We start from the raw sequence: 23,019 nt of genomic DNA, 5'->3' as shown, positions 1-23,019 counted from the left end.
AGAAACAAACCATGAGTTTCATAGTTGTTCATATTTAGTGTGGATATCCTATTGCATGCCCATCTTGCCAACCATATCATCGTTTATATACTGTTCATTCATAATATCTTGTAGCCTTGAACGTGAGAAATAAATCGTAAATTGCATCGTTGGTTTGGTATCAATCTTGCTAGATATGCTTTTCGTCCTTTCATGATAGCCATCAATTCTATGGTAGTATAGCAATTTATTCATTCATATATACAGAATAGTATAGCCTTTAACGATGGAATGAATAATGCGTTTGTACCAAGGTGTGTGAATGGAATTTCTGATAATTAATCGTCCTTTTACTAGCTGACGATACTTTGAATCGATTTATTCAAATTTTCACCCACTTAAAATTTATTATGCGCGTATTAGTTAATTACTATACCCTTATATACCATATATAGGTTACTATACGCTTATATACCGTATATAGGCCTTACCATTCGCCACTAGCTCCCGAAGTCAACCCCTAAAGGCATTGCAAGTCAACCTCGAAATTTTGGCGATCCTAGAATTGGATGGTCAATCCTAGGATAGTCATATCTCGGGATTGGCCATGTCATTCTAGCTCATGATATTTGGATGATCGATTTAATAAAATATTTCACTAAGTTAAAATTTGATTTATTATGCGCTTAATGATTCATTACTTGGATAGTCAATCGTTGGATTGGCATAGCTCATGATACTTTGAGTGATCGATTTAATAAATTGTTTCACTCATTTAAAATTTGATTTATTATGCGCTTATTGATTGATTACTAGGATAGTCAATTGCCATACCTCGGGGATTGGCCATGTCGTTCTAGCTCATAAGACGTTGATCGATTTAATAAAATATTTCACCAAGTTAAAATTTGATTTATTAAGCGCTTATTGATTGATTACTTGGATAGTCCATGGTTGGATTGCCATAGCTCGGGGATAGACCATATCGTTCTAGCTCATGATACTTTGAATGATTGATTGAATAAAATATTTCACTCATTTAAAATTTGATTGATTATGTGCGTCTTGATTAATTGCTGTATAGAATAGTCAATCCTAGAATTGTCATACCTCTGGGATTGACCATATTATATTATATGTTATATATATATATATATATACAGTATATATATAATATCTCTATTCTACTAGTCTACATGTATTCTATTGATCTAGCTAAGCATGCGTAGTAGCAGTTCTTCAATATTCCATCCGAACATGACTTTTACGCTAGATACAGTCCAGTGCGTACAGTACAGTACGTACAGTATACTGTACATGACATGTTCTATACACATGCTGTACAGTACATACACGATTGTACGTACAATGCAATGTACTGTACTGTAACGTCAACGTTGGCGGACATGACGACGCCAAAACACTGTGAAGTGTGAACGACGACCAGTATTCACCGTCCTGTACTGTACACTGTGCAGTCCGTGGAACAGGCAAGAGCGCTAGCAAAAGATATTATTACTACCAATGTCGTCTACTAACCAGGGAAAACGTTGAGCCGTCTTGCACTTGTTCCACAGTTGTCAGTCGTTGATACATTGGGCCTTTTCCCCGTCGCAGTCATTCTATTGCTATTGTACCGTACCATACTATCAGCAATGTTCTTCTTATTATCTATCAGCGCCATTGTTGTGGTTGCTTTAGCCAGCGCTAAACGATTTGGTTACGATCCGATGTTTGCCGTCTTGTAAGTAGTCCATCATCCATGGATGCCAGTAGAAATGAATACACGATAGATGGATCTTATTGGATAAAGATTGTACAATCGGCTGTTTTGGTAGTGACTAACGTTGCGGTTGTGTTTGCAAGCGTCATTCGTTATTGTTTCGTTCTACCGACAGGTCAATCATTGCAGTCATCCATGGATCGGTTCCATTGCTTGACGACATCATTTGTAGTCTTGCGTTAATGGACGATAATTCGACCATCGGTTACGAAGTTCGACTTTCTACATATTCTACACTACTATCGTGGCCGATACTATTGATGGATATCTTACTATCAGAATAGACTATCCATAAATAGATCAGTTGTCGTCAATTAATGAATTCAATAGTAGCCAACAAATCGGATGTTAATTAGCATCTAGGTTGAAAAGAAGGAGAAAGGAAGAAACATATGTTACTAAAGTTACTGCACACGCGTTGTCATCATTGACTGACTTTTCATCACCCTTCACATACAAAGTATCTATTGAATGGTGATCCTGGCCTTGGTCATGGACTACTAAAAGAAGTCTCTTGGTAGTCCTTGCCTTGGTCATCCTGCTGTCGTAGATTGTTTACATTGGTAATATTGTTAAAAGGGAATAGATACTTTGCTCGACTTTCTGCTGCACAACCATGCTATACCGGATATGCAAAACATGGATTAGACGTATTTTGAGTAAATGCTTGTACAGTATCCAATTCAATGATACCAAGCAAAGTGGTATCATTGATTACACTTTCAAGGATATGGCAATCACTCCATAGACGCGTACCGTAGCTACTTTGTTCTAAATTCATCTCCTATGGTATTGCAATGATTAAAAAACTCACTCAAGGATAACCCATAACATAAAGTAAAATATCTTGACTACACGTATAATTCGTCCACTTACTGTATATAAACACTAAATGAAAAATTTGAATGACACGCGTATTGGTATCCTATATCTTGATAATATATAGTAAGCTTAATCGTAAAATTTCCCCTAAAAATTAGCCATGGTCTTTGCATTAGTACAGTGATCTCTCGTCAACCACCGTGCTACGGCAATGCAATTAATCATGGAGTAATTATAACATTCTTGATCAGTTTTTGTCCTTGTAAATGAGATTCAAATACAAACCAATACTTTTTTAAACATGCCAGTCGCTGAAGATTCCTATTTTTATTGATTACAGACAAAGAAATGACAGTCTGCTTTAAAGTGTACAGTAATCCACATTATAAATCATAACAGTGAAGATATACGAGTACGATAGGAACGGTGCAATCACTTTGCCGCTACTTTAATTGTAATCATCTATCTGTCAATAGTGAGTAATAAAAAGATTATGCAATCGTAATTCACTTGCGAAATATTGACCTAATCCATACACAACATATACAAATGACATCAGACATTCTGCTATAATCGTGATTTTGTTTCAACATTTCTATTAATATATAATTGCAATAGTGCCCTTGTGCGCATAGAGTCTACAGACTCTTTCATTTACTGAACGCACGAGAGTTTAATTTCACATTTCCTTCCCCAAGGACTTGTTTAAAATGCCTTAAGATATGCAAATGTTACTGTAGCAATTATAAACAATCTGTAATAGCTTCGTCATTAATGATAAATATACTTGTATATAACTGATTGAACCATGTACGAGTACTGTAGTAGAGTAGCGTTATAATGCAATAAATAATGTAGTATAATTTCGTGTATTCTCTTAAAGTTAAAATCTTTTAAACCGTTTATAGCCAGCAAACGCACAAAGGCGTTGGATTTAACCATGTTGTACTCGTCATAACTTTGCAGTCCTAGTGATTTGCCCAATTTCTTTTGTATTATCAACTTTTTCCAATATAAAGTAGCTAACTGGTAATCGTCAGAAGTACTGTACATGCCGCTTCTTAACTATAAATTGATCTTATTTGGTCCATAGGTATTACCTATATGCCAGAACGTTTGTGGGACGTTGGTTGCATTTAAATCGCTTGTCAGCCGCTACGAAAGCTCAGAAAGGTTCCCATTCTAAAGTTAAACTGCATCGATATTCCGGTAACTAAATCATATTATTACATTAATAGCCACATCCTGACTAAGTAACGATTATGAATACTTAACTATTGCAAATATTCTTATACGTTGTAAGTATATAAGCGTTTACTACTTACAATGGCATTACGACCATAGTACCAAAAGCTATGCAATTTTACACTCTAATATTGAATTCCGTAATTTTAATACACCATTGCAGATTAATTATATCTTTGTGTTAACGTTGTATGCGCTTTATTTTTGAAGCTAAAATGCAATTTACTCTTATTGTCTGACATCATTTCGTTATTCTTTTCTAATTAGGTGTTACCATAAAGCCAATCGCAATACTTGATGACAACTATGCATATTTAATTATCGATCACAATCTTAAATTGGGTATACTCGTTGATCCATCCGAGCCTCGACTTGTTCAAGTAAGTACAATTATCATGGTAAATTTGCTATATTATAATGTTAAATTTGTCTGCTTCCAAGCCTGTAAAGTATGCTGTACTAATATCTGCACTACACCATTTCTATTCATTTTATGTACTCCTGTCTTTATTCATTATCTTTTAATAGGAAGCTTTAAAAGCAGAAGATATAAATTTAGCGGCGATCCTTATCACGCATGGACATTGGTTAGATAATTACTTCTGATGCTTTGTTGCGTACTAATTTCTAACACTATAAACACTTTAAGTCAACTTCGTACTTAGGTTATTAGGCATTCATAAAGATGATCATCATGTTCAGATAGTATTATTATACGGTAAAATTTCTAACTAAATACAATTTCCTAAATATTTTAGGGATCACAGTGGTGGTAATACTATCCTACACAAATTGTATCCCGATATAGCTATTTACGGAAATTCGGAAGACAATGTACCCAATCTGACTCAGTAAGTCGATCATTAATAACACTGCAATTACTACTGTAGGTATTGGAAAACATTTTGTATCTTTCCATACTATTTTTCTACCTTCATTCTAGTTCTGTTATGAAGGGATATTTTATCATAAAGTTCTACTCGACTATGAGTAATATTTTCTCATTACGTGCATAGTAGAGCCCGACTTACCTAGCACTACTTTGTTTAAATTATTGTTTGATTATAAATAATTACTAAGTAAATAAGTTGTCTTGTGTAGCGAGTAACAAGTTATGCGAATTTACCTAATGATGTGATATTCTAACATTGGTTTACTTTCAATTTTTGATATAAGCTTCGTAAAGGATGGAGATTCAATTAAGGTAATCAAAAATCTTAAAATCCTATATCTTAGGTGCTCTTAGAAGTGCACTTAGAATTCGTTCAAGGAAAATAGTTGCAACTACGGTATAGAATAGAAATGGTATCTTTGAAAAGGAGATATTGATATTGTTATAATTTAACTAATTGTCATAATAGATTGGGACTCTTGTATTTGATGTTATTGGAACCCCGGGTCATACATTGGGTCATGTTATGTATACCCTAAATCGAAAGGAACAAGGCGAACCTTCTTCAGTTTTTAGTGGTGATCATTTATTTTTGGCCGGATGTGGTAGGTGTTAGTCCTACCAAACCCTAACAGATTGTGTGCAGCGTAGTCTCTACATCGGATATTATTATTTTTATTGATATTTCATAATCTATTTTCCATTGACGTTCAATGTGGGTTATTGCATAGGACGTATCTTTGAGGGAAATGGTGCTATGATGTTAAAATCACTGGATCGCTTGCTGGAACTTGATGATAAAACATTAGTCTGGCCAGGTACTGGTGATACCTTTCTGACTACTTCGTCGGCTAAATTCGCGCTTTTAGCGCTGGTAACGCTAGAGAAATCAAATAACCGCATATTGTTATTTTGTTTAGGCCACGAATATGCTACTTCCAACCTAAAATTTGCTATCGCAGTCGAACCAAGCAATAAAGCCATAATTGTAAGTAATACAAATCGTATAAATTTGATAATGCATGTCTTCAAATGCAATTTAGTTAAAATTATCTGTCGTCAATCTAGTGTACAACTCTCATAGAGTACGGATACACTTAAAATGACCATAGGGTGTTGTAATCAATTCATTTTCTATTGATTATCTTGATGAATGATGACTAATGATCATAATGTACTTATGAAGGAAAAATTAACATGGGCCGATTCGTTGAGAAATAATTGTGAATCAACTGTACGTTATTTTACACTATTCTCGGATTAATTTTGGATTGCATATTTGAAAGATTACATTCGACGTTCTATTTTCTGTAGTGCCCGTCCACAATTGGTGAAGAAAAATCGTACAATCCCTTTCTAAGATCACATATTCCTGAAATCAGTAAAACACTAGGTTGTCCAGAGCAAACAGATTATCATAATCAAAATCATCGAGCTGAAGTTGTTTCACTCTTGCGATCAAAGAAAAATTCTTTTAAGGCAAAATAGTGCAGAGAATCTTGCACTCATCGTATCTAGCGTTCACTATTCAGTAGAATGGATGCAATACTTTTTTATTATTGTATATCATGAAATTTAGTTCCAATTTTGTTTCTATAAAATGTGTCTACGCATAGCAACAGACGCTAGTAGAGTATAGTTTATTAGCCTCCACGGTACGTATCCGACTGTATCAAACGTTGTTGGTACGTGATTGTCGACTTCGTAAACTTCGATCAAACTTCCATGTAAACAGTAATGTTGTTTCAGGAATCTACTGCACGATATTGATATCGTTTAAGTAATGCTAGCCAAAGTACTGCTATTCATAATTTTTCTCCGGTCTTTACTATCATTAAGCAATTGCAACTATGAATTGTACAGAAGCTACTTGTGATTCAAGCAAATAAAACGAACCTGCTATTGAATTATGAGAAAAGTCTATCTATCCTCTGTTAACTCAACCCATAGCATCGCTTTAGGTACGATTTACGCAAAGCAATAATCAATTGTACATTTTGTACTTCTCAAAGCTTTAGATTGGACGCATAAGCATCTTCATTTATTTTCAATGTGTCGACATTCAAGTGGTTAAAATTAGGTGTACACAGATCAAGTTTTTACTATACTAATTGCGGTGATATCCACAATTACTATTGGTTATATTTGATTAATTACCGCTCTATAGATGGTGGATGTATCACATCAAGGATTACAGTGGTACGTGATGTACAGGAGAAATAATGCAGACAATCTTTACTTAAATTAAGAATTGAATTAGTTTCAATTGTCTCTGAGAGGGTAATTTTTAAGATAGTCTTAGAGATAAAAGTGTAATTGGCTATGCATCATTTCCTTGACTCCTTAATTATCTCCTAGCTAATATAAGTTGGCATTCACAGCACATCACTACGCCTTGCTCTCCCTTGAGAGCGACAGCGGACTGATTTTCTTTCACGGCAAGATCCAAGGTCCTGCTATTGAGAAATTTACAAAGGAATCGTTAACAAATTGACAAAGGGAAAAATTACGATTTACGATGACGCTGTTAATTTAAGTCGTGAAATAGAACTTGTGTTACTAGGTCTACTAATAAGGCATAAGATACTGTATATAAAAATCGATCTACACTAGAGAAATGATACTCCAAAAAGAATTTTTAATTTTACACTTCCGTCATCTGTATTACATGAGCAAACGGCACTGGCGATTGAGGAACATTTGTGTTTGCTTGAAATCCAACCATAGAGGGCTGCTACCAATGCAAAGGGTTTTAGTAAAATGGATAAGTATATCGGTATTATTTTCAAACTTACGTATGGAGGTGGGGTGGGTTGGAAAGCAAGGACCAACTGAGGTAGTAACATAGCCAGGAACCTAAACGAAATTATAGATATTACGGTAAAAGTGAGAATCTTATTCCTACAAAATCATCATCCAGTAAATGGAGGGATTATAGTATCAACGTAGCAGGTAGTATTCATCTGTCTTCAAGTCAATGTGGGTTCAAATTTGACGTATAACTTACGTAATGTGGGTTAAATAGCATTGGGGGAGACATATCAGTGGGGCAATACGCTTCGCCAAAGCCACCTTGTAGATTGAAAGCTTCCATGCCTCCCGAAAACGACAAGTAATTAGGTTGCTGCATGCCGGTATGTTCGTTATAAACATTCATTTGATGTACTGGATTGTAAACTAAATTGAAAAATAAAGAGGCTGTAGATACCGCACTCATCGTACTACTGTATGAGGTTGCACTATCCAAGGACAGGGACTAACCAATTCAAGGATTGTCAAAAAATTTTAAATTTGACTTATAAAGCCTAATAAGGTTAGGGGCCGAGTTCAGGGCTAGTAACGAATGGTAAGGGTTTGATTAGGTTTAGTTTAATAATAAATAAATAATAGTAAAGACAATCCTAGGATACTTCATAGTTTCAAATCACTGGGTGTCCGGAATTTAGTAAAGTACGGTGACTGCGGTTCTACTGTGTAGCGTAAATCCCTGTAGTCAATCTACAAAATATGGGTAGAGAGCAATGACTGCGATACCGTCCGTGCTCCTTGAGAGAGAGCTTTTACAATTTTCTTTACCAGCTAGCTAATTAGACGTCGTTGTCGTTATTAGATATTACAGAGTTCCATTTATAAATAGTAGGACATCGACTCATAGCTGAAGTCTATCCCAGATTTTTACAATTGCTTTACTTTGCAAACCTTCAATTTGTGAACGAATGTTCCGTATAACTATTCTAATGATTACGAGAAGATGCGACAGTATATTGCATGTAAAGATAGCATTGCTGTAAATGAATTTTAACTTTGTCCTATCTGCCTGCTATCATATTCTACTATTAAAACTAAACTAGTACAGGTGGTTGGAAGGCCTATTGATTATTTTTTAACAAATTATATCAATTTTAGTGATTCTCTAGTATTTTACAGTTCTTACACAACCACTTTATCCTGCAAAGTGATTACTATCCTTTGCTTCATAAATAACTAATAGTATAACAGTTCCAACACAACTCACAATCTGTGACATTTTTTCTTTTTATTGTCGTAATTCGCTCATGTTTCAATTGTACGCTAATGAATATTCGATTATCAATAAACTCCATTGTGGAAACAAAATCGTACTGAAAGTGAATATAAAGGGAACAGTAGTAAGGTAGTAACCGTAAGAAACAACACAAATAGCTAATTTACTACAGTTTAATACCTGGCAAATGCAGTTTAAAATTGAATTTATGCCACTTTACTCACCTTCTACCCACCTAAAAAATGGCTACATGATATCAACTTGAGCTATTGCGTTTAAGGTGAAAAATTCAAACAAATCATACACACTCTGCGCTTTAATACAAGTCGTTATAAAAGTCCAGATAAAGTAGTCCTGCATAATTAATTAAAAAATAACATCCAATGTCATTGCACAATGCAGTTTATTCCTGCAAGTATGAGCACTGCTTTATATCGTGTAGTATGTGTTCGCTGTAAATCATAAAAATTCACATCACAATTACTCACTGTGTTTGTTATCAACTTTTGCAAATAAAACTTGTTCTATATCAATTATGCAAGTGATGACACAGCTTCAGTTGAAAAATTTGCTTCGATATAACCTTACAGTGCTAAAATCAATTTATTTCATACTGGATTAAACTACACATAAATTGTGTGCAACCTGTCTATACTGACGGTTTCGCCAGAGGAAAGGGAAGAATCTTGTGATATAACCAATCGCCAATATCGATTGGAAGGAACGATATCAAATGCCCAAGGAGGCAATCCAGGCCAACATAGTAATAATTTTTGGGCTTTAAAGATAAAAGTGCATCTTCCATCGCGTCGGTGACCAACGATATCTTTGGATTGGACAAAGTATACACTTCTTTGAAGGCTTCTATTACTGTCAAGAGAAAGTGAGATTTACCTTACATCAGAATCTACTTAAAGAAATCTCCATACGCGTTACAATTTATCGAACCACTGCACCACTACTGCATATGATAACAATAATAGCATCCTTTATAAGTTACATTCTATACAGTGTTGAACTCTTCCATAGTTCAATAATATTGTCATTCAGCTTAGACTAAATAATTACATAAATAAATATACAAAGATGTAAAGGTTTTTTATATCTTTATGGAATGTGCTTTAAAAGGGTTTGCATGGATAAATTAAGAGACGTTCGTTCTACAAGTGTGTATATGGCATATACATTGTTACTTGATTGAAGTTCAAGGGATATACAGCAATTTCACACTCAGTGTTTATTCCAAATTTCTCAACGAAAGTGCGCGTATATAAATCTTAGATAATTATAATAATAATTAATTATACATATACATTCCATATGATTAGTCCATTACGATTAATGACTGGCTATAACCGTTTGTGCAGGCAGTTCATACATAGACGTTACTACATCTGAGATCAACTAATTTTTAATGAGTAATAGTAATAATAATCAAATTATCCGAAAAATATTCAACTTTACTTACCTATGTTACGAGGTAAGACCTACCAAATGAAGCAATGAAATATGCTGATCTGTATCCAACTTAATATATTGCATATTATAGTTCAGGACTACTAAAAACGAACGATCGCCCTATTTCGTGGTATGTCATCTTTTAATTATAGTAAGTAATTTAATCTTTAAAATGCGCGTAATGCCATTATTCGAAATGATATACGATTCACACTTAACTCAAGCAAGGAAATAGGAATATATTCCACATGTTCCTTTTCGTTGCTTCTGCTGATGTGATGCAGAGAGTCGAAATGAAGGTAGAACGCACTGAGCGGGCTCAACTAGTATTAATTAATTGATTATCCGAAAAACTATCATACAATAATTAATAATCACTAATCAAAATATTATTTCTCAACATACGCGTATACAGTACCGTCAATTCTTAGAAAGGAGAGTTATTGTATCAATTCTTATTCTACTGTACTCGTAATTATTTGTTGCAAATAAGTTGCAGGCGAAAAGTCAGCTATGCATAACATTCAATCATGACGTATTACCAAAAAGTTCGCTAGCTTACGTGTTGAAGATTATTTGTTTGTTTTAATATGATAGTGATTTGATCTATTACTTATTATTCTGCAATTTACAATCATTTTAACCCCAAGCTGTGAACACTTCGCATAACGCCCTACAAGACTAATTTTTAAAAATTTCAACAAATCTCGATTTATATACTTACGCTCTTTCGCATGATCTTTGCCATAACGATAAAGAAGCTCTTTATCCAACGTAGCTTCAAGACGAATCATATTATCTGTTGCACCATGAACAAGTCCAGTTTGAAAATAGCCTGGGCAAATGTTATGAACCGATACTCCAAATGGCCTCATTTCCATTCGTAATGAATCTGAGAAACCTAATACACCAAACTTAGAAACTACATAAGATGATAGGAAAGTCGAATGATGCCTGCCTAGGAGGCTTGCTACATTGACAACACGTCCTTTTGCCTTTTGTATAAGATGGAGAAATTGTACAGTTACATCAATAACTCCTAACAGATTAACATCTAAGACTTTCATATAATCTTTACGCGTTAACCATTCAGCATAGCCGCATCCAACTACACCCGCATTGTTGACTACACCCCATAATCCTTCATTTTCCGGTAACTTTTGCTTTACAAACGCTACACCTTTGCGAATATCTTCACTATCTGTCACGTTCATTGTAAATGGAATGGCATGTGAGTATTTCTGACCAATTTCATCGACAGATTTTTGTAGCAAACAAGCAGCGAAAACTTTAACTCCAAGTCTATCAAGTTGTTCGGTGAGTAAAAGGCCAAAGCCAGAGTCACATCCAGTGACTAAGACATACTTTTCGCGTATACCATTAATTCTACCTCTCTTGGTGAATAGAAAAACGTATGCTGCAATAGCAATCAAAGCAATCGCGATATATAGCGCCATGATGAATTTGCAGATTGCTGTTTGTCCTGGTTCGGTTTCAACCGACGGACACAAGGTACGTACAGACTTCAACAACAAGCAAAAACAAATAAATAATTATAATAATGTCTGAATACTGTGAGTTATGTCTACAAATGCTTGCTTGCAAAAGTGCCCTACCATACACAGAAAATTGCGATTGCCTTCTGTACTGTACTACGCGCTGCTGTCCAATATAGTAATTTAATTACAGTCACCGGCTGGCCAGTCGGATTAACAGTAAAATTAGATTAGATTTTATTCTAGGATTAATTCGTTTTATTTTACGGTTAATCAATTCATCACAGCGTCGACATTCGACAACTTAACTAATGGTGAAAAGTTTGAAAACTGACAAACATTGCATTCAGTATAGCACAGTATGAGTGTTTGTACAAACTGTACTCAAATTCATTAAATTCACTAGTACTCAAACAAGATGGCCTAAGCTCTCATCTCAGGTTTCCAAGCCTTGCGACTTGCCAATGCACTCATACACGTACAGCAATCGGTCGTACTAGAAGAAGTACCTATGATAGACAGTAGATAGAGATAGTCGGGCATCATCTTGAAAACAAGAACGATAAAGTGAATAAGAAATAAGAAGAGTTACATTGACATTTCTGTAAAACTAGTTTGTACGTAGAATAATATTAATGTAATTCAATCATGCAATAATGATATCGAGCCATTTGAGCAAGGTATTATAACAAAATATTTCACAAGTTACACGTACTGTATGTACAAGTTAAGCCAGTTTACTAAGTATTGATAATTTGCAGTTTGTGGCATTGTAAGATTACTATACTTACTTGATTGAATGACCTGTTGATTTTCTTGAAATGATGCTAATGAGCCATAACTACATTAGAGTTCATTGCGCACCACTTAATTTTGTACTAACAACAAGTGTTTCAACTTATGCTAGATATCACCCATATTAACTTAACTTGTGATTGGTCTATCAGAGACAGCAATTTATTGAATGATTGATGTAATGATGCTATAGTAACACAGAGTTCTTACAACATAAATGTCCTACTTCAAAATTTCAACACAGGCAAAGCCAAGATGGTAAAATCCGCTAATTGCTGAACTGTGCGGGCATACTGTGCCCTGTACAGAGAAAGGATACATTAAAATTTCCTGGCATGCTTACAGGAATGAGCTGCTTCAAAGTTAAAACTCATTCTTCATGCATTACAGTACGTGCATGATTGCTCACAAGGAAAAAAATTGAAAGGATTTTGGTAACGGCTATACCCTCCAGTCATTGCAGTATATCTTGGCATATCTGCAATTGCAGTCTGAATCAAACTGTATCTCCTTACATCTCGCAGTCTATTTCTGATTAAAATACGAAAGCTGATACAACACACTCTACTGTACTGGTAAAGCACTGACATTGTCACGAAAGATTTCTCCATTCTAGAAGAATAATGACTACAATTATCCTCGAAAGAGGTCGAATATGGTTAATACGCAGAAACCAAATTTGGAAGCGGTAGTAAACAGAACTATACACTTTTATAAATCTTTAATTTTGGTGAGCACACATTCTTTCCAAATATTATATGCATATGTTTGTTACTTTTACAGTTAGGCAAACACAGAAATCACGAATTTATATCAAATTCTTAAATTTTAGCACCATTGCGAAATGATATTTTGACAAACCTGGTGTGCACTATTCAAAACAATAACATTAATTAGTTAGTTGTATGCAGTAACTCATATCAGCTAAGCGGTTTCATAATATCGATTAATCCGTAGTATTGAGTAAAAATTCTAACAAATTTGTACGTGTCGATTTTGACTTTTCATAAAGTTCAAACAAAACGTACTTATAAATATAAAGACAAACAATATTCAATGTCCTTGCATAGTGTATTCCTACAAAGGGCAGGGGATATTTATACCGCATAATACAAGTTTAGTGTAAAGTATATTGTAAAGAACCATATCGCAAACAGTCACGAAAGTACTACATTTACCAATTGATATAAATAAGTTCATTATAAATGATGCAAGTGGCGACATAGCTCCAGTAGAAATACCTATTTGCTTCACCCAAAATCTAAAGTACTACGATCAAATTAATTTATACGGGATTGAAGAACATAAAAAATAGTGGAGACTTGTCGCAACCCGTTTATACTGATGGTTTCGCCGATGGAAATGGGAAAATTTTGCGAAATAGCCAATCACCAATTTCGATTGGAAGGAACGACGTTAAATGCCCAAGGTAAAAGTCCAGGCCAATATAGTAATAATTTTTGGGCCTTGAAGACAAAAGTGCATCTTCCATCGCGTTCGTAACCAGTGATATATTTGGATTCGACAAGCTGTACGAAGCATCGCAGGCTTCTATTACTGTAAAGAGAAAGTGAGATTACTTAAATCAATAACTACCTAAAGATATCTTCATACGCATTACGATTTAATTATCAAATCACTGCACTATTTATAACAACATGAGCAAGCTTTATGTACACTGTTGATTCTATTGTACAGTATACTGTACGCTGCATTGACTCTTCGAGAGCTTGAAAGTATCATTTAGCTTAATTCATTAATCATATCTACCTGTATATAAACATTTGCAATAGAATTTTTAAATATTTCGTAAATGAATCATTAATATGCCTGGAATGATTTTAGCGAATTGTAGTAGTTATGTGTTAGGAAAATACGGTGATAGTAGAGTATGCAGTGTAGAATTGCATGTCTTATTTAAATAAAGTAAAGTAAATATTCATCATGGCTAGAATGATGAAACGGTTCAAATGTACAATATATTTATAAAACAACTGAAATTGCGAACCTAGAGTCAAGAACCCATACACTACAATGCTTTACAAAGGTTTGCATTGGATATGCTGAAAAGATATACAGTACTTTGGTAATAAAATCAGTAAGTGTGTACCGTACATTGCTGCCGGATTAAGAGCTACAGGTTAAAAAGATTCTATATTTAGTCTGCATTTCAATTTCTAAGATGAAAAGATCTAAACCTTCGGTAATCAATACGATTAGTCCAATGCATGAATTTTAGGTACAACTAGTGATTCTGACTATGACCGTCTATTTATGCGTAGATGATTTAATGATATGGACGTTAGCGCGTCTGAGATCGTTTAATTATTGAATGGGTAGTACAGTAACGACAAATTCAGTGAGAATTGCTCCTCTTGCACTTGTTAGGGAATAACAAACGGAATAATGAAGCATGTACAATTGCAAATTTACTGTGCTTAGCTCCGCTTGCACTCGTTAGGGAATAACAAATGGAACAATGAAGCATGTAGAATTGCAGATTTACTGTTAGCTAAGCTTAACGTGTTGTAGTTTTGTGCTATCAATTAATTATACGTAATGATACAATACTGTATAATTATATAGTGTATATGGCTCACTTTGAGCAAATGAGATAGGGACATTTAGTGTTGAGAAAGTATTTGTTGTCGCGGCCTCCATTGACGTTATGCAAGATACAAGTGATCATACTACGAAATTCGAAATAATAAAAGTATCTTGAAGAAATTTGCTGTAACATTACCGACGATTCTTAGCACTCTGCAATTAGGTATAGACTAATTAGTGGTACTCCGGTCAAGAATAATTCTATTTCTGTATGAACTGTACATATATACAATATTGCTGTAAACGAGATATGGACATTTACTGTTGAGAAAGTATTTGTTGTCGCGGCCTCCATTGACGCTATGCATGATACAAGTTATCATACTGTACGAAATTCGAAATAATAAAAGTATCATGAAGAAATTCGCTATAACATTACCGACGATTCTTAGCACTCTGCAATTAGGTATAGACTAATTAGTGGTACTCAGGTCAAGAATAATTCTATTTCTGTATGAACTGTACATATATATATATATACAATATTGCTGTAAATGCCGTCACTATCAACGAATTCCACTACATTATATTTTACTACTCGACTGCAGTATACGTAGGTTTAGAGGGGCGCTTACTATATACCAAAATGAAAAAGAACTGAGTATACACCACCAAACCACAAAAATTACAGTGAATAACCAAGAATGGGCTGAAACTGTTCCGATGAAAATCTATGTTGAAATGATTAGATCTATAGTAACTGTGCAATTTAATATGAATTTAATAGCATCACAGTCAAACGGAGAGTGCGAGGGGAAAACTATGTATACCTCCGGAATCAGCATTACAGTAAACGTAGATGGTCCTCGTCGACTTTAATTAAAACGACAAAAGTACTTTGATCCTAAAGTTTTAACCTCTAAACTGTTAACTCTAGTGAACATGTTTTGTGCAGAACATCAGGCTTACGCTAGCCAGTAATTTAATAATACTAGACTCTGCGTAAACTGTGCATAAAGCCCAACCACTTTAACATAGAATCTTCTACACTTTGCTAAACTGCTCCGATGAAAAATCGAAGTTGAAGTGGTTGGATCGACAGTATTATGCAATCCAATATGAATCTAAGATGATGAAAGTTATTTATACAGTATCAATCAATACTAATTATAGTTATCTGCTACAAATTATAGTAAATGTATACTATACAATAAGCCTGCGAAGTCAGCAATGGATAGCACAAGATGATTCTACAATAATTTTATGTTAATCAATATTAGTTCCAAATTTACAATCATTTAGCCGTGCAGATGTACTGTCGACACTGTACTAAGCAATAGCACCCTGCAGAAATTTTAAAAGCTGAATTCAATCACGATTAATGTACTTACATTCTTTCATATGCTCTTTGCCATAACGAGAAATAAGCTCTTTGTCCAACGTAGCTTCAAAGTGGCGCATAATATCTGATGCACTACGAACAAGTCCAGTTTGAAAATAGCCTGGGCAAATGTTATGAACCGATACTCCAAATGGCCTCATTTCCATTCGTAATGAATCTGAGAAACCTAATACACCAAACTTAGAAACTACATAAGGTGCGGCGAAAGTTTCATGATGCCTGCCTAGGAGACTGCCTATATTGACAACACGTCCTTTTGCCTTTTGTATAAGATGGAGAAATTGTACAGTTACATCAATAACTCCTAACAGATTAACATCTAAGACTTTCATAAAATCTTTACGCGTTAACCATTCAGCATAGCCGCATCCAACTACACCCGCATTGTTGACTACACCCCATAATCCTTCATTTTCCGGTAACTTTTGCTTTACAAACGCTACACCTTTGCGAATATCTTCACTATCTGTCACGTTCATTGTAAATGGAATGGCATGTGAGTATTTCTGACCAATTTCATCGACAGATTTTTGTAGCAAACAAGCAGCGAAAACTTTAACTCCAAGTCTATCAAGTTGTTCGGTGAGTAAAAGGCCAAAGCCAGAGTCACATCCAGTGACTAAGACATACTTTTCGCGTATACCATTAATTCTACCTCTCTTGGTGAATAGAAAAATGTATGCTGCAACAGCAATCAAAGCAATCGCGATATACAGTACCATGATGAACTTGTAGATTTGCTGGATGTCAATGCTGTCAATTTCAACGATATAGCTCACTGGAGATGGTAGCACAAGAACGACTAACTAGAGAAAAAACTACCAATGGCTAAAGAACGACCCTTAGCTGCTAATAGCCTTAGGCTGATGACGAAAATATTTTTTTGCTGGTTAGCTCACTTCGCCGTGTCTACACTGGCATATTAGTGTACGAAAGTAGTCGTACGCCACAGCAAAGTGACCAGGGAAAAAAATTCTATGGTCGTTTTGGACTCGATGAGCTGTGTACAATCCTTGCGTCTACTCTTGGTGTTGCAGTCTAACGAGTTCGCCAACGCTTTTCCTCTAATACAATCATACAGTAGTATCAATATGTACTCCATGGAACGTTTCAGTAACACACATTAACGATGCTCTGTACACTAATTAGGCGACGATTATAGTCTGGTTTAGGTGTGAAAGCTTGGACACATGCCTACAGTACTGTAGTACCAGGAGCTATTTTCTCTTCTTCAAGTAGAATACTGTACAGGAAAGTAGTCTGCGACTCTGATCAGGATACCTGCAAGGCTGCAACTACCTGCAACCTGCCAACCGTAGTCCAAGGGCTACTTTCTCTTCTTCAAGTAGAATACAGGAAAGTAGTCTGTGACTCTGATGCGGATACCTACAACCTGCAACCGTAGTCCAGGGGCTGCAATTACCTGCAACCGTAGACCAACGGCTACTTTCTCTTCTTCAAGTAGAATACAGGAAAGTAGTCTGTGACTCTGATGCGGATACCTACAACTCAGAACCGAAACGGATAAACTGACTTTAAACGGTTCGTATGCAGTTCGAACCGAACCTCTGACAGGTCTACCTACAAAGCTGCAACTACCTACAACCTGCAATCGTAGTCCGGGGCTACTTTCTCAAGTACTGTAGAATACATTAAAGTAGTCTGTGACTCTGATGCAGATACCTCAAGGGGCTGCAATTACCTGCAACCTGCAACCGTAGTCCACGGGCTACTTTCTCTTCAAATAGAATACAAGAAAGCAGCTGTGACTCTGATGCGGATACCTGCTAGGCTACAACTACCTACAACCTGCAACCGTAGTCCAGGGGCTGCTTTATCTTCAAGTAGAATACATGAAAGTAGTCTGTGACTCTGATGCGGATACCTGCAACCTGCCAACCGTAGTCCACGAGCTACTTTCTTTTCTTCAAGCAGAATACAGGAAAGCAGTCTGTGACTCTGATGCGGATACCTGCAATGCTGCAACTACCTGCAATCTACCAACCGTAGTCCACAGGCTACTTTCTCTTCTTCAAGTAGAATACAGGAAAGTAGTCTGTGACTCTGATGCAGATACCATCAAGGCTACAACTACCTGCAACCTGCTAACCGTAGTCCTGGAGCTACTTTCTCTTCTTCAAGTAGAAAACAGGAAAGTAGTCTGTGACTCTAATGGGGAAACCTGCAAGGTTACAACTACCTACAACCTGCAACCGTAGTCTAAAGGCTACTTTCTCTTCTTCAAGCATAATACAGGAAAGTAGTCTGTGACTCTGATGCAGATACCTGCAAGGCTGCAACCGTAGTCCACGGGCTACTTTCTCCTCTTCAAGCATAATACAGGAAAATAGTCTCTGACTCTGATGCGGCATACCTCCAACCTCCAACCTATTCCTCAATTCCGTTTACATTCTCAGCATGTCTACCACCGTGCATTCATTAAATACTAGTAGACCTCTCGCTCGTTATACTAGGGACTACTCAACTAAAAATTCTCCCCTCAAAGCCGTAACTAAAAAATACATTGTTGATACTGTCGATTCGTTGCCGGTCCCGTGTACTAAAAGTACAGGGGAAATATTCTAGTTACGGCTTTGAGAGGAGAATTTTTAGTGGAGTAGTTCCTGGTTATTCTTGGCGTGTACTACAATTAATGTACACTCATTGTACAGTATTAACTCAGCAACATATATTGCATAAAACGAGGATATGATAATACATATCTGTATTGTATTGCACCTGTAAGCAGAATAGTAAGACATTGCCGGTAAAGCGATAGGTTAAAATGCAAGTACTAAATTATAAAGTAAAAAGCAGAGACTGATATTAGTACTAATTAATTATTTACAGACTGCATACAGTACACAAAATAGAACGAGCGTGGATTCTACTAGCTAATATAACTCCACACGTAATATACAGACTGTAGAATACAGTAAATTGACTCAATTATTATAGTACAGGTGGTTCGACTGCAGTAGTTAGAAGAACAATCATACAGGTGGTCCTTGTACATCAGTGGGTCAATAAATATGTTCTATCTGCACTATGGACTACTAAACGTTCCCCATGTATTTATATCCCATAGACTACTAGATATTAATAATAATAGTAGTATACGCGTATATGTATTATAGTCAGCCTGAAAGTTGGCCAATCCTCGATTACGATCGAATGTTGAATTGCTACAAACATATAATCTATATTCAGATCATCCATCATACGTAATAAAAGAGGGGCAATTACGTAATGTGAGTTTCATCGGTAAAAGTAGCTGCTCCGAAGTTATAATTCGTAGTCAAGATATTGACGGTAATACTGTACCTAGTGTAACCCTACATAAATGTCACTAGGTGACTTGACTGATCAGAAGTACTGTCCGAACCCTAAAACTTTCTGTGTAGGAGCGATCCTGTGAATTTCCTTCATTTCTTTATGGCAAAAAAATCTCCATTTTACTAGCAATAGTCATACAGAAGGTAAAGATCAAATTCATACTACTGAAAGTATAATTTTGTATGGCATAAGTTGATGTAAATAAAGGTAATCAATTCACAAGATGTAAACAATAATTTTAGCCTTTGGAAGTACTCTTTAGCTAGCCTATGATTACATGCAGGTAATAAATTCGTAAGATTTAAACAATAATTTAGGCATTGCCAACTTTGGGTTTATCTAGTGCTGTAGTTAATGCCTGTATATTACCCTTTAATTATATGATTTATTATAAAAATTGATTACAGCCCAAGTAGTTGATAGAATAAAGCAGTTAATAATTTTTTCTTAAACAAGACTATAAGGTATATCTAAAGTTACACGTACATGAAGATTTATAAAACTTGATTATAGCCATGTGAATGTAGCATATGAGAAAATAAAAGTTACAAAACAATTTAATTCAATATGATATTGCATGTGCTCATTAATACTTATTGTAAATACATCTAAGGGCATTTATATTCATTTATACGATATTTATAAGATGTAGTAATTAGATACTGTAGCCATTTTTAAGTAACACGTTTCTATTGTAATATCTAGGTCAAGACTAAGACAATCACTTTGCACAGGATTATTTCTAGTCAATAATATAACTTGTTCAGCACAAATATCCAATTAACTAGATATCATGCTCGGCTTAAAGATAGGATTCACCTTAGCAAATAACCAATCAGATAGCTCAGTTGGGCAACTAGCGATAATTCGAAATAATATAGACTGTTTTCCTACGAAGTAGTAATTCTTTGGATTCGTACTAATTAATGCATCTTCAACTACATTTACCACTGGATTCAGATCAACAGGAGCCTCACCAGCGATATTTCTAAAATTTGTGAAAACTATTATGCAAAAGATATTTGAATTAATTTAAAAAATGTAATTGGCAGCACAGGACATACTCCGAACATATACATTCTATAATTTAACTTATAATGCTCACAGGTACAATTGAACATAATCTAACGACTACAGAAAATTGCCTTTGCATTATATTTGAGAGAGAAGCAATGAAGTAGAGTAAAGTTAAGTAACTTATTCTTTAACTACACACTATACTAAACTGATACTAGGTAAAAGGGTTATGGTAGAATAATAACGTTTAGCAGTTTATCCACAATATACAGCATTCGATAAGATATTACCGTTGTAGTATACGATATCCGCTACACTATGATATTACATCAAAAAACTACATTATCAAGCTTTAACTACAATAGACTATGGTGTTGATGTCCTTAATGTTAACTACACCGACTGATTTAAATAGTTGCTAGCGTTAGTATATTATTATGGATAGAGTTAAATCTCTGTAATATGATTGATGTTGCTTACATCTATTATAGTTTATACTATACACAGATGTTTTCTTTAATTACTTCTTCAGTTTATCTTTCTCAGTAATAAACTGCCAATTAATTGTAATCCAATTACCATCACTATCGACTGAGATTTTTATCGACACGAGCTTTTATTATTGTACCTTCTATCGAGCGTATTTCCTTGCATTTAATCGTATAGTACAGTATTACTCATCTATTACGTTGATAGCAATAATCTATAGTATCTACCATCACATTATACGTGTGATTTATATACATAATCATCGTAGTTTAGTATCAGCGTGAATAATATATAACCGTTATCGATATTCGTACACTTACCTTTCTCTGGAACATCTTTATAACTTTCTTTTACTTCGTCATTTACAGCTTCGAATAGGGTATTCATTCCAGTTACTAACTTTTCAGTATCGAGAATGTTTGTCCGAAAGAATGTTGGACAAATACAACAGACCCTAACACCAAATGCTAACATCTCAAATCTTAATGTATTAGTAAATGCTACTAATCCAAATTTCGAGATACTATATGGCGCTGTAACTGGTGGTGCTTGGATACCAGCCAAGCTTGCCATGTTTACTACTCGACCTTTCTCTTTCTTGATTAACGGTAGAAACTGGCATGTAACCTCGATTAAGCCAAATAAATTTACATCAGCGACTTTACGAAATGTCTCCATCGGTAACCATTCGATAAATCCTGAATCTGCGATTCCAGCATTATTAACAAGGCCCCATAATCCTTTTCCATCTGGTAACTTCTTTTTTACTAGAGCCACTGTATTTTTAATTTGTTCGCTATTTGTAACATCGAGTACGAATGGAATCATCTTCTTAGAATGAACCTTTAATTCGTTAACAGCTGAGTCTGTTAAGCATGCAGCGAATACATTGACACCCACTTGATCTAATCTTTCAGCTATTGCTCGTCCAAATCCACTATCACAACCAGTTATAAGCACATATTTCTCGTCGATGTTGGCTATTTTAGACTTTCTGTTGAACATGTAATATAAGTACACTATAACAAATACAACATTACCAGCAATAAAAATTGTAGCAGCAGGTTCCATCGTTACAGCTCAATTGGAACATAAGTAGATTGAAGAAGTTACCAAATCTCGATAGCCTAAAGTCGTTCCCAAGCTGTTAAGCAGCGATACAAGTCCGTTAAAATACGACCGACTATTTGGAAGTTTTTCACTCAGCTTTATCTCTGTCGTAGATAGTGATTTTAATAACAATAATACTACGATATTATACCTGTAATTTATTCGTTAATTATTCATAATCTTATACTTATCGATCAATAAATAATGTATATCGACAGTACAGTAGATGCGCACTTAGATCTGAGATGATTTAAGTACTTCTACTGTCTGTTAAGCTGACCTTATGGTTTGGTATCATACGGGTATCCTACGCTAGATTTACTAGATTGTATGTTTAATACGATGTATTACTATATACAGCATTAGCCAGTTATAGTACATTTAAGATTACTGCATTAATTCGATATTACCTGAATTTTGTACAATGATTCATTTGCTTTCAATTCGAATTTACTTCAAATAATCTCTCTAATAGCTTTATGAAATAATCTGATCTTGCATATAAAGCTAAATAATTTAAAAGTTATTTTTCTATCGATCTTTAAACTTATTAATCAGTTAGTAAACAAAAATTCGTTAAATATTCAGTTCTATTTTCAAATTTTAAAGTACATATGTCGTACT

General features: G+C 35.0%; 5 protein-coding genes across 5 annotated transcripts; 1 reads left to right on the top strand and 4 right to left on the bottom strand.

Moving 5' to 3' along the window:
* Positions 1-1,236: 1,236 nt before the first annotated feature.
* TRIADDRAFT_54858 (uncharacterized protein) lies at positions 1,237-6,209 on the top strand (the record flags this gene model as incomplete). Its single annotated transcript, XM_002111131.1, has 12 exons — positions 1,237-1,262; positions 1,658-1,723; positions 3,678-3,793; positions 4,097-4,209; positions 4,358-4,416; positions 4,588-4,680; positions 5,006-5,033; positions 5,191-5,326; positions 5,453-5,539; positions 5,642-5,709; positions 5,908-5,955; positions 6,036-6,209. 12 exons carry the CDS (start codon positions 1,237-1,239, stop codon positions 6,207-6,209), a joined length of 1,014 nt encoding a protein of 337 aa, XP_002111167.1.
* Positions 6,210-7,068: 859 nt separating this feature from the next.
* Positions 7,069-8,824, bottom strand: TRIADDRAFT_54857 (uncharacterized protein; the record flags this gene model as incomplete). Its single annotated transcript, XM_002110605.1, has 4 exons — positions 7,069-7,177; positions 7,444-7,577; positions 7,729-7,898; positions 8,737-8,824. The coding sequence occupies 4 exons, from the start codon at positions 8,822-8,824 to the stop codon at positions 7,069-7,071; spliced, it is 501 nt and encodes a 166-aa protein (XP_002110641.1).
* A 591-nt stretch (positions 8,825-9,415) lies between these two features.
* TRIADDRAFT_15365 (uncharacterized protein) lies at positions 9,416-11,588 on the bottom strand (the record flags this gene model as incomplete). The annotated part of the gene is made up of 2 exons (XM_002110604.1): positions 9,416-9,615; positions 10,928-11,588. Coding segments are annotated over 2 exons (861 nt in total), but the record flags the coding sequence as incomplete, so codon positions are not given.
* Positions 11,589-16,145: 4,557 nt separating this feature from the next.
* Positions 16,146-17,165, bottom strand: TRIADDRAFT_54855 (uncharacterized protein; the record flags this gene model as incomplete). Its single annotated transcript, XM_002110603.1, has 2 exons — positions 16,146-16,165; positions 16,433-17,165. The coding sequence occupies 2 exons, from the start codon at positions 17,163-17,165 to the stop codon at positions 16,146-16,148; spliced, it is 753 nt and encodes a 250-aa protein (XP_002110639.1).
* Positions 17,166-21,618: 4,453 nt separating this feature from the next.
* TRIADDRAFT_15925 (uncharacterized protein) lies at positions 21,619-22,320 on the bottom strand (the record flags this gene model as incomplete). The annotated part of the gene is made up of 1 exon (XM_002110602.1): positions 21,619-22,320. A coding segment is annotated over one exon (702 nt), but the record flags the coding sequence as incomplete, so codon positions are not given.
* Between the last annotated feature and the right edge of the window lie 699 nt (positions 22,321-23,019).

Source organism: Trichoplax adhaerens, genomic scaffold (genome assembly GCF_000150275.1).
Source record: "Trichoplax adhaerens TRIADscaffold_3 genomic scaffold, whole genome shotgun sequence".
Classification (NCBI taxonomy): Eukaryota; Metazoa; Placozoa; class Uniplacotomia; order Trichoplacea; family Trichoplacidae; genus Trichoplax; species Trichoplax adhaerens.
This window is presented reverse-complemented; position numbering and strand designations above follow the sequence as displayed.